Here is a 12,445-nt window from a genome sequence, read left to right as displayed (position 1 = left end):
GGGGGATAGGTAGCAAACACACACCGGCACATTACATCTCATCATGTGAGATTCCAGGGGCCTGGGCACTGGGATATAGCAAGGAGTGTCTCATCTAGAGGGACTTTCAGTTCAGGTCCCCACTAAACGCACACCTCCCTTAGCTGCTGTGCAGTGCATGGTCCCTATGCACCCCTGCAAGCCAGGCGCACCTGGCTGCCTGATCAGATTAATAACCTGTGCCTGAAACCTGGGATTCCAGCCTGAGAAAGAGGACACGGTGCTTTCACAGTAAACAGGTAAGACAGACACATGATGGTATGGGGTGTGAGACAAGGCCAGTGAATTGCCTAAGACTTGCTAAGTCCACAGTGTTTACAGGGGCTGCAGATTACATTTTCCTACTTGAAGTAAAAGAATATGTTTGCTTATATACATAAAGCAGATGATTGTACCCTTGGCTAAAGTACCCTTGCATGAATGACTTCCAACTAAGTCCTCTCCTCACCACCTGCTTTTTATCCCAATACACTAACTTCCAGGTTTGCAACACTGTGAAATCATCTGTTCTACATGAAAACAGAAGACAGTAAAGAGTAACATTTTGGAGCTTTATCTTTTGTTTGCCTCCCACCTGATAAACACTGAATGGAACTGTTGACTGCCTTTGATTGTTTTGTCCTCATATTTCCTGCTAAGAGTTTACAAAACAGCATTATTGAACCAGCAGATAAGAAGCACACCTATTTGTTTAATAACATCAAGGGAGAAAAAGTGCTGGCTCATCCATTTTGTTGTTAAGTTACTCAAAAGGATCAAAATACCAATTAACTTGCTCGCTTAGAAAATCTTTGATATCCTCAGATTTACTGACATTTTGAAACTCTTGTTCATACTTGCCTAATGTCTTTTTGATTATGAACAAAGAAGTGCCAATCTGTTTAGCATTTGACCTGTTTTCTCAAACATTTTTATGTATTCAACTACTTACTTCCTAAAAACACTTGACTAGTCATGGCTCTAAGTGGAAGAAAAATGTTTCCTCTTCTACCTTTTTTAAGCAGTACTCATCATTTTTTCTAGAGTATAATGGAACAGAATTTGTTTAAAAATAAAGCATTTACTGAAAAATGGAGCAAGAATAACGCTTCCCACCCCTCAGTTATATTCTGAACTCAGTCAGAAAGCCATCTATGCTGGTGATTAGATTGCTAGATCTCTACCCACATCCCTTGTATTGACTTTCTTTCCTGAAGGAATTGCACCAGGTTGAACTAAAAAGTTAGGGAGTATCCAACAAGAAGTTAAACACAACTTGCCTTTATCTGCAGGAATGGAAAGCTACAGTTGATGCTTCTTTTATTACCATTACTTTTCAAGGTTGTATTCAAATTCAGTTCATTTTTAAATGAGAAAATTCTTCTGATAAGAGGAGGCCTAATTTCCTCTCAATTTACACTGATTTCAGTGGAGTTAATCTTTGTTCACTTATGTGTAAATCGGATAAAAGTTAAGGTTAATAATTCCCCTTTCAGCCTCTTTGGGATGTTGCAAAGATGTGTTAGTGATCACGAAAATTAATCTCTTTATTAAAACTGCTTTTGGATGGTGTGACCTTACTAAAATTAGTCATGTAACACACGAATGGAAGGTGGGGGGAAATCATATCTGAGAATGAAATTGCTTTGATGAACAAATGAACACGTTAGTTATCCTTCCTAAGATATAAATCTGTTGTGTATTCCTGTTACATATTAATTTAGCATACTGTAGTGGGTTTATGTGACAAGGTTTTGGTAGCAGGGGGCCATAGGGGTGGCTTCTGTGAGAAGGATCTAGAAGCTGCCCCATGTTTGGTAAGGGCCCCACTGCTGACCAGAACTGAGCCAATAAGTGATGTTGTTTGTGCCTCTGTGAGAGCATATTTAAGACAGGGAAAAAAAATGCTGCGCCACACAGCAGCTGGGAGAGTGAGAGGAGTGAGGAACAGCCTTGCAGGCGCCAAGGTCAGTGAAGAAGGAGGGGGAGAGGTGCTCCAGGCGCCGGAGCAGAAGTCCCCTGCGGCCTGTGGTGAGGACCATGGTGAAGCAGGATGTCCCCCTGCAGCCCATGGAGTACCACGGTGGAGCAGGGTTCCACGCTGCAGCCCGTGGAGGAGACCACGGTGGACCAGGTGGCCCTGCACCGACGGAGACTGCGGCCTGTGGAAGACCCCTGCCGGAGCAGATTCCGGGCCGGACCTGCAGCCCGTGGAGAGGAGACCACGCAGGAGCAGGTGACCTGGCAGGAGCTGCTGCCCGTGGGGGACCCAGGTTGGAGCAGTTTGCTCCCGAGGGATGGACCCCGTGGTACGGACCCATATCTGGAGCAGTTCTTGAAGAGCTGCTGCCTGTGGGAAGCCCACGCTGGATCAGTTCAGCAAGGACTGCATCCCGTGGGTGGGACCCCACAGCACAGGGGACGAGAGTGACCAAGAAGGAGCGGCAGAGAAGAATTTCTATAGACTGACCATAGCCCCCATTCCCCTGTTCCCCTGCGCCGCTCGGGGGGAGGAGGTGGAAGAGGGGGGATGGGGGGGAAGGTGCTTTTGGTTTCTTTCCTTTGTTTCTCACTTCTCTAGCTCGTTCGTAATAGGCAATAAATCTTACTATCTCCCTATGCTGAGTCTGTTTTGCCCATCACAATAATTACTGCACGATCTCCTCGTCCTTATCTCAACCCTTGAGCCCCTTTCATCGTATTTTCTCCCTGTTCCTCTTTGAGGAGGGGGAGTGAGAGAGCGGTTGTGGTGGAGCTCGGTCACCCACCCGAGTGAAACCATCACACATACTAGTACATTACAAATCAGAACATTTTTAAATGAATTGATTAAAGCTTATTCTTCAACATTTCTCAATGCAAGGACCACAGATACACAAGCTCAAATGACTGATTACACACATGTGAATATACTCAGTCCCTGGGTTTTTAGAAAGGCCTGTGAGACTCTGTCTCTTCTTTCTCAAAAACATGATCAGCTACGTCCCTCTAGCATCACGTGCATGATTTGTTTTCAGCAGATTCATTCACTCCGTGTTGTCTGAATGAGCAATCTCCTGTACAGAAGGTATCACTAAAGGCTTTATTTAGCTATTTGCCACTTGTTCCTACTGTTGAGGGGCCAACTGCTTAAAGGCACTACACTTCTGTTCCATTATTATCAGCCTCACAGACTGGTAAGCAGTAAATACTACACACAAAAAAAGTGTATTTTAGCTCTAGAGGAAACCGTAATGACACTATAAACCTTATTTCCTGAATCAGATTTAAAACTTCTTGACACACGGTGTAACGTTTCAGTAGTATTAAAGTTAGTACACAGTAGCCATGACAAGGGTTCAGGTCAACGGAGATCTGGTTATAATTCATGATAACTCCAAGATATGTGACTATGTGGAAGCTGTTACGAGGAATATTCTGAAGTCAGAGATCTTTCTTGCACATGAATGTTTGTTTGTTTGTTTTCCCAGTTAAAACACTACATTAAAATCTCTTCATTATTAGGCTTGTGTCAATGTACAGACACAAGCTCTTGACCTTTCCAATTATTACTCTTGATCCTGAGCACAAGTTGCTTTTTCATTTGAATTTACACACTTCATGAGATAACAAAGAACTGGGGAAAGGTTGAGGGAAGGAGTGAGAGGAAAAGGGATAAAAAAGGTGTAAAAGAGAAAAGGGACAGGGAATGGTAAATATTTTTACATAATGAGCCTCCATAGGAACTACCCCAGTAAGACACAGATTTGAAATTATGCCTTAGATTTTTCTAGTATGACTCTTCTATGCAGTAAAAGATGTAACAAATCTAATTTGATAACTTATTCACAAAAATATTTTAAACTATTTTTTACAACGTGTTATATCTATAATCAATATTGATGAAAATTTCTCTAGAATATTTCTAGGCTGTTTTTTTTTGTTGTTGTTGTTGATGTAACTAACATTTTCAAGCTTGAAATTAACACTCTCATCAGACAGGGCTTTTTTAAAACAAAATTTTTCTATCAGTTCATTCTTAAGCATGTGAATCTTATTCATAAGATGGCTGAAGCTCACTGACCTTCCAAATCCTTTTATTGTCTGAGCATGATGCACATTTTCACATGCTGCCTCTACTGAAGGAATCATGGAGACAGTCTTGCTACTGAATACTAAGTGCTCACTGCTGGTCTCACACTGACTTTTCTCCATTAGAGCTCTCAATCTCTCATGTAGTCTTTATCTCTGATTGTTACTGCTGTCATTAGAGAATCAGGCCACACATGTACAAACCGATGCTTTTAGAACCTTTCATACTTAAACTTAGAATATATTTTACTGAATGGAGTTTTAAAACAAGAGCCATGTTACAGAAGTCTTACCTTTTCACAAACTCTTCAAAAAGGATGCGATGAGAATATCCTTTTTGACGTATTTTGACAGTTTCCAGAATTCCAGTGTATCGTAGTTGCAGTAGAACTCTCTCATGAGAAAACGTTAGTGCTTCTCGATCATCATTAGGTTTAATGCAGCGGATAAAGTGAGGTTGTCCAACAACCATTTTGGATAAAAGATCCATCAGGGAATACTAGTGAGGGAAAAAAAAAAAAAGATACAGAGACTAAGCAAAAAATTGCAATGCAACTATATAAGCAGGAAATATGTATTTGTAAATAGTATGGAATGATTGATTATATGCCAATTTGTAACATTAATGTTAATCCGTATCAACGTTTTTATTAATTTTTAAGTTTTTGTCTAAAAAACAGAACCTATTAGAACTGTTCAATTGTTAAAAACAAATTATGATTCTAGTTTTTATTTCTCATCCCTTTCTCTTCACCTCTCCTTATATCAATCATATTTCTGTAGTTTAAGAAGGTGCATATTACACTTTCTAATCAACAAGTGTCCTAACTATAATTCTACTGTAGGCACATTGGATCAAACAAATATCCCCAACAGGAGAACAAGCTTTATTGTGAAACAAGCAATCATAAAAAATCACAGAAAATCATCAGGAAAGGGATTGCAAAAAGTCATCAGCTCAGTTCTCTTCCCACAGAGAGTACTGGATATATCAGTATCATTTCAGACACATCTCTGTCTAATCTGTTTTTCAGAATCACTGATACTGACTGCATAATCTCCCTGGATAAACTACTGAAGTGCCACATTATTGTAACTATTCATAATGTTCTTAACAGCTAACCTAAATCCTCCAGCTGAAATGCGGGCTGATTACTTCTTGCCCTATCCAACCTGAATAGAGAAAACAACTTAGTGTATTGCATTTTACACTAAAACGAAAATATAGGTGCTTCTGCTCCATCCTCACCTCATTATCCCACTGTTTGATCAGTGTTTGCTGCAAATACACTCAATCTTGAAGTTGCATACAATTCCAAACTGACTGGATCTGGGTGTGGTCACTTGGCTGCAGGCTGCATTCAGATTATGGTGTATTTTCAGACTCACTAAGTTTTTAATTTTTTTTTAGAGACCCCACACAGTTGACATGTAGGTCTGTGCAAGAGCACACTCATGCTATACCTGTATCACTAGACACAATGGTGGTCCTTCTTGAGCAGGGGGCTTGGTCCAGATGCCCTTCAGAGGTCCCTTCCAACCTGGCATTCTGTCATTCTGTAATGATACCTCTAGGTTCCCAAGTCTGGATACTTGTCCTCATATCCTCCACACTAGGGCAATGCCTCAGTATGTATCAGCTGCCCCTGCACCTTCCTTTATATTACATTGCATGAAAAAGAAAACTGGTATTCATAGATGGCATGAAGCTTTGACCCACACTGGCACGCACAGCACTGTGTGCTTCCCCCATTGTGCACAGTATCATTGCAGCCCAGGGATCAACTACTGAAAACTTTTCTGTTCTGTAATGACTGCAAGAAAATAATATCAACAGACTTCAACTGGTATGAGGGGTTCATCTGCCAGTTCCAACAGTCTCACTACCTTCTCCTTACCTGTTTGATTTGAACACACCCGACTGCTGCTAAAAACAATCTGTTTGATATTTAACAGTGCTTGCAAAAGATTGATTGTTTTCATTATTACAAATGAGAAATTCTAGCCTTTAAAAGTAGGTATGCCTGAGCTGAAGGCCTTAGTAATGGCAGCTATTTGCACAAAATCAGTCTTCTGTTCATAAAGAGACCTTGTCTAGACCTTCAGCATTTTAGATAGAAATAGTTTAGAGTCTAGATCCTATTACCAGCATACTCTGGTGACACCAGAAAAGAACCAGTATGAGAAAAAAAAAAAAAAAAAAAAAAAAAAGGAGTGAAAGAAAATGTACAGGCTACAAAGGCCTCACAACAGAAGAAAAATATTCTCTTATTTTTCTCTTTGCTTTTACAACCCCACAAATATTTCCAAGATATCTGCTGTTCTTATCAACAAATTATTTGTCTAAAATTTAACTTTTGTACCCTAAAATAGGAAGCCATAGTTTGTCGCTTCATGTTAGTTGTTTCCTCAGGGTGTCGCATAACCTCCATTGTGTCAACCTGGAAAACAAAACTCAGATGTTATACGTGTTCCAGAAACACTGCAAACCCACCACACGTCACCCATGAGAGCTAGATACGATTGTTCTTATGGTCATTCTTTCAGATGTGAACACTTTAGAGCATTCAGGGCTGAGAATTCTATGGCCCTAGCAGCAATAGCTCCTTTCTAAACAGCTTGGTGTCCCAAACTCATTCCCAAAGCAAGAAACTATATTTCATGTTTGTTTTCCTACATGTTAGACCACTGTCAATGCACTTATTTACAAAGTTTTCCTAGATTGACAGGCTCTTCTGGTTAGGGGGTGATTTCACACTTTTGTCATGATAGTATATTGCTAGGTCAACGAAGCAGCCGTCAAGATGCAATGCCCTATGAACTGATTTCTAAAAAGCCTTCCTTAAGCTTGTTATCGTTGCAGTGAACTTCATATCTCATTTTCTATATAAGAGTTACTATTTTTGTAATGACCAGGAAGCAAATTATCAAAAAGCTGCCTCATTTTGCTTACATATGGAAAAACGTACTTGTCAAGTAAGAAGTGACGAACAGAGTAGGTAACCACAGAGTGTATGTCTTTCCTATCTGGTGTTGTATTTACCATTAATTACTTTAAATTATCATTTTGATACCGAGAATTTCAGCATTCTCACCCGGCTGAACTGCCTTCAAATACCACTTTTTCAGCATTTCTGTAGAGATCACAAGAGTTATTTTTAGAGGGTATACATGGACAGCAAACATATTGCTCCTTGTATATTTTAGTTATATTGTCACTACAGCTGTTCTTATCAAAATGAAACCAGAATTTATGAATGAGTATAACCATGGTTACCAATCACAAGCAGATTGTGTTGCTGTATTACAGCTCAACAAAATTAAAGAAAATCAACCAGCATCCTGTTTGCATGGAGCATTAACAACATTTTAGCATTCACTTGCATTGTGGCAGTTTACCATCTGCTCTGACCAGGTGGCATTTGTATAAACCAGATAATGCTGTTGTCAGCACCTGTGCTGCATTTCCTGGACTTTGCTCCACATGATCATTTCCAAAACTGACTGACTTAAGACTGCTCTTCTGAACACTAGAAGTAATTGCTGAAAGATTACAGTTTTCAATAAAGTAGCTGTGCGTCTTACCTTCAGGAGATATTTAGGAGACTGCATGCAAAATATAAAGGAAATTAAGTACTAAGTAGTAATAGATCAAGAAAATGGATTTTGTGTTGGGGAAGAAATCAAAAGAGAAAACTTGTGAAGACAAGATTCAAAATAGAGATGGTGCAAAGGGAGACAGATTTCCATAAGGGTGACCATAAAAATTTCAGTACGGTTTTGTAATCTGTGATGTTTTAGCCCAAAGTGGTGTACACGCACCAGTACACATCTCAAACTAATACATGGGAGAAAAAAAGATGCAGCTTGATTTCAGTTTTAAGGGTGTTAGCAGAAAACACTGTAATATATGCCAGTAAAAGAGCCTTATCAGCACAGACAACATCAAACATCTTAAGAGGTCATGTGACAAAGTAAACATCAGTGACCTAAGTCAGAACAACAGACATGTCCATGGGGAAGGATATGGGAGTGCTTCAAAATTATCTTAGCAAGACAACTGCTTTCTGCACATTGGTATCTAAATCTCCCGTAAAGGTCAGGTAGAAGACAAGAGCCGTACCAGTGAAAACTGACAGCAAGTTCAGAATAAATGGCAACATCTAATGTTAGAAGACAGACAATTTAATCACAAAGAACACCAGCAGCAAACACATTGTTTTCAAGGTGTTTCACTGTAGCGAAGCCCAAGTGCCCATGAATTTGGGCATCTAAATTGGATTCTTTGCTGTCTAGAAAAGCATAGACTCCTAATGGTATTTCACTGGAGTTTGAGCGCTCGTGATCTCTTAGTCACGTTTGGAATATCTGCTGTCCAATACAGGGTGAACTAATGCTCTGCCTTTTGGGCAGTATGGTAGGTAACATGAGCATCTCCTTTTCACAGCTACTTATTGTCACCAAACCGGTAGAATCTTATGATCTGCTACAGACTGCTACTCTGTCAAATATGGTTTACTACAGTCTGCTGGGTTCAAAAGGGTTTTATTTTGGTTTTGTTTGGTTTTACAGGGGGAAGGGAGTGGGCACACAGAAAAACAGATGGTCAGAAACATTTACAAAGGAGGATGTAATACAACTTTTCTCAGTAAAACAGGCTACAACCAGTACCATGAGATTCCTTTTTCTTTGGAGTTGTAAAGCCAGACCTGTGAAATCTGTAAGGACTAGGACAAATTTCAACATCTTCACCATAAACATCTGAAGGTGGGTTTTCTTTGATAAAACATTGAAGCTGGGGAGATTGTGCTGTAAGAATTTTAGAAGTTTTGTCTCTAGTTAATTTATAACACTGTGAGTATATGAAGTTATGTGCTTTTATGGTAGGGCAATAATCACGAGTACAACAGGCAACTGGCTTTATCATAACTGTCTTGTCAGAAATGATAGAACATAATAAGAATGTCATGATATAATCTTGTGTTTTAAATCACTAGCTGCTCTTTTTAAGCTAAAATGAAGAATAGTCCAACAGTTATGTCACATTTTTACATGATAGTAGTCGTGACGTATATACATTTATGTGATTACAGCCGAAATGGAAAACAGCTGACCTAGAAAAGACAAACTGTTCCGTCACTAAAAAGAATTGCTTCTAATAGTTTTGAAACAATATTACAAGAATGATTTATGATATCATGTCACCTTATGAGGTCACTGGAAATTATTGTGTTCACATATTGACTACACCTGATGTTTGCATGGTATGAAATAGTATAAAACTGATGAATACATTAAGCAAAAAAGCTCAAAAATTAAATCGTAAGTAAAAAATTCCAAACTTCCAAACAAAATTATGGCACTTTTGGATTTGTTTTATAAAGTGTAAAATAGTAATTTAAAATATTTTTCCTGAAGTTGTTATAATTTCATAAAACTTGTAATTATATTTTTTTTCAGCTAAAAACTATATCAATATTTTCTGAATAGCGCTGTAGCTCTTATGCATGTCTTTTAACTCCTTCTTTAAAAAAGTGAAGGGTGAACAAAAACCACTTAAACACTACTTAGTATAACTGAACGTGTTTATTAAAGCTCTGAAAGCGAACTGCTCTATTCCATTCCAGCTGTAGCAATAAAATTCATGCTTACAAAGCTTCTGCTGAAATAAGCTGGATGTGGAAGACAATGTTTGTATAATACAAGAAAATTGGACAGACCATAATCTGTCCTTCAACACTGAAAGTGTTTATACCAGAAAGGAAATAAATCTCTGAAATTCACGTCTGTGTTTACAGGTACAGAGAAGGATATAGACGTATGGGTGACTCACATGAATTACTGCATCTACATTTGAGCATGAGCTCCTTATAATAGAAGAAAATGGGAAAAAGAAATAGAAAACCCAAAACATATAATGCTGTAGACTTTTGAACAGTTGATGTTGTCACATTTGTTTTTAAAAAATATTTTTGCTTGTTTTGTAAAAGAAGCAAACAAACAAAAACAACAAACAACTGACTAAGCAGACTTTAACTCCCTGAAAGTGGGTAGGAAATGTAGATGCTATCAACTTGAGGCACAACAGTTTTCCTCACATATTAAGTGAGCTCAGTTGGCAGTACTATAAACTGCCATAAAATCATGCCATCCTTTTGCAATTATGCCACATACTCTTATGGCAAAATCCAACAGCATCTAAATTTCACAGACATTCATTTAACTCTATAAGGAATACCAGTTTTGCTGAGTGGTTCTGGTCATTTATCAGTTACAAATGTCCCTTGGTTTTTGATTTTTAGGTTGAACCGAAGAGGAATAGATCATTTTGCTATTTTGCCTTTCATATGGTTAAATATACTAATAAAATTTTACCTAATTGAATCTTTTTCTAGGCTAAAAATTGTCAGAGGAAAACCTTGAACCCACTGAAATCAAGAGGAATACTGCTATTGATATCAATATTAACTGAGATTTTACTCCAGAATTTTAAAGATTAATCAGTAGTAAAGTGATTCTTCACTGGATTCTACAGTAAGGTTCTCACCAAAACTAGAAACTGTGTTCCCAACTAAGGTACATTTTCTGATTTTAAGATAGACTCTAACTTGGTAAGAGCTCCACTATATACCTTCATCAGCTAAGCATTTGAACCATAATCTCACTGTACTATTTCATAAACAATTATGTCTCTTCAAAAGGACCACTACTAACCTTGATACGCCCAGCACTAAGCTGTGAAGGCAAAGACCTAGATGCTGCTGTCACTCTGGCTCTTGCCTGTGCCAAGTTACCTGTTTAAAAAAAAAAAAAAGAAAGAAATACTGCAAAAACTGTTCAAGAATCTTAGCAGGGAAAAATTCATATGGTGAAAAATCAGCTTGCACAACAGTAGTAAAAATGGCAGGCCTCACTACACTTCTTCCCCACCCAGCTCATTACCAACTGTGCCTTGCAAAGCATTCAGCATGAGCATGACAGAGAGAGCAGTGTTGATTTAAAAGGGAGGAAAAAGTCAGTGATAAGGTGGCATGTCACTGACCTTAGCTACTGAGCTGATGAAAACAACGACAGCACAAAGGCATACAGCTCAATCACTAGTAATCAATTTCTCTGTGACTCATTCAGAAATTTAAAAGAGAAAAAGACAGCAGAAACAATCTTGTTTCTATGAAATCATGTGGATCCTGAAGTGTTTAGACATCATCTTAAGCTCACAAACTAATGAAAGAGATGAGAAAATGATAAGACGGTATCTTTTCTTGACCTTTTGACATATAGGCCTACTTAATCCCCAATCTTATTGTCCCTTGGAGTTTTTAAAGACTGACTCAATTCCTCAGGCAAAAACATTCTGTGGTGTAAACTGAAAGATGAGTGCCTGAGTGCCTTTTTTTTTTTTTTTTTGCTTTGTTTTTAATTGTACAGTATGACGTGTCCTAAACTTTTTCCGCTGTACTTGCAGAAAGCCAAAGTCATCATAAAACAGCTTTTCAAAATAAAGGCTCAGAGAAGAGAGAGGAAGTGATATGGGCCTGTGCATATGCAAGACACTCTGTATATTTCAAAGTTTTAGCAAGTCTAGCACAAGATGTCCAAATGTTTTCTCTGGCTATATCTTCAGAGGCTAAACTGTGATTAATAGCATTGAAAGAACCCTTTGAAGCAGGATTGGTGACATCAAAGCCCTAATCCATGGGTGGTAGGATTTTTATAATGAGTGGGAAGCATTTTAACACATTTCAAAGGATTTACAGCATGAATAAACAATAGGCCTCTGCAGATGTACCACACACCTTTCAGAACCAGAACACATAAATAAGTGTCCATTTTAATTTAAATGTAAATAAAGTGTTAACACTTCTTTCAGATGCTAAGTGCCTTGTTTGCATCAACTCCAGTGTTTAGCTATTTGCTTTACAGAAAGCCAGTAACTCTAAACAGTCTTCAGAGTTTTGATAAACTATGTATTACATAACTAGGAAGGAGGCAGGATGGAAGAAACAAAAACCAAGAACACTTAATCGCTGGTAGTTATTCCATACAGAAGCTGAGCAAACAGTGTCCTCGTACCACTGAAGGGAACTTTTGCTCTTCTCTGTGAACACGGAAAATACCAGGCTCCTGAAACAGTCTGGGGGCCAACAGTGAGAAACACCGCAATGACATTCTTTAGAGCAATTCAAACATTCTGTATTCATTTTCAAAAGTATTTCCCTTTTAAGATGCTGGCATTAAGGCTGACACACAGAAGGTATGGCCATGATTTTGGAAACTGCTTTAGGCTATAGCGTTAGCGTTTATGAGAACTGCAACTTTGTTTTGAAAATCTTGTGTTTGTATACATACCTGCATA

The 12,445-nt window shown here is 38.5% G+C and overlaps 1 protein-coding gene across 8 annotated transcripts in view; it reads right to left on the bottom strand.

The window, feature by feature from the left end:
* The window catches only part of MYO3B (myosin IIIB), a 192,474-nt gene that overhangs the window by 64,785 nt on the left and 115,244 nt on the right, over window positions 1-12,445 (bottom strand). For 6 of the 8 annotated variants that reach the window (XM_035332279.1, XM_035332278.1, XM_035332273.1 and 3 more), the window contains 4 exons: window positions 10,804-10,883; window positions 7,675-7,695; window positions 6,453-6,530; window positions 4,383-4,588 (listed from right to left, as the gene is read on the bottom strand). In XM_035332279.1, coding sequence (XP_035188170.1) covers window positions 4,383-4,588; window positions 6,453-6,530; window positions 7,675-7,695; window positions 10,804-10,883 — 385 coding nt within the window. The remainder of the gene's footprint in view (window positions 1-4,382; window positions 4,589-6,452; window positions 6,531-7,674; window positions 7,696-10,803; window positions 10,884-12,445) is intronic. The other 2 variants (XM_035332276.1, XM_035332277.1) reach the window with 1 other exon arrangement.

The sequence above is a fragment of the Oxyura jamaicensis genome, chromosome 7 (assembly GCF_011077185.1).
Source record: "Oxyura jamaicensis isolate SHBP4307 breed ruddy duck chromosome 7, BPBGC_Ojam_1.0, whole genome shotgun sequence".
Taxonomy (NCBI): Eukaryota; Metazoa; Chordata; class Aves; order Anseriformes; family Anatidae; genus Oxyura; species Oxyura jamaicensis.
This window is presented reverse-complemented; position numbering and strand designations above follow the sequence as displayed.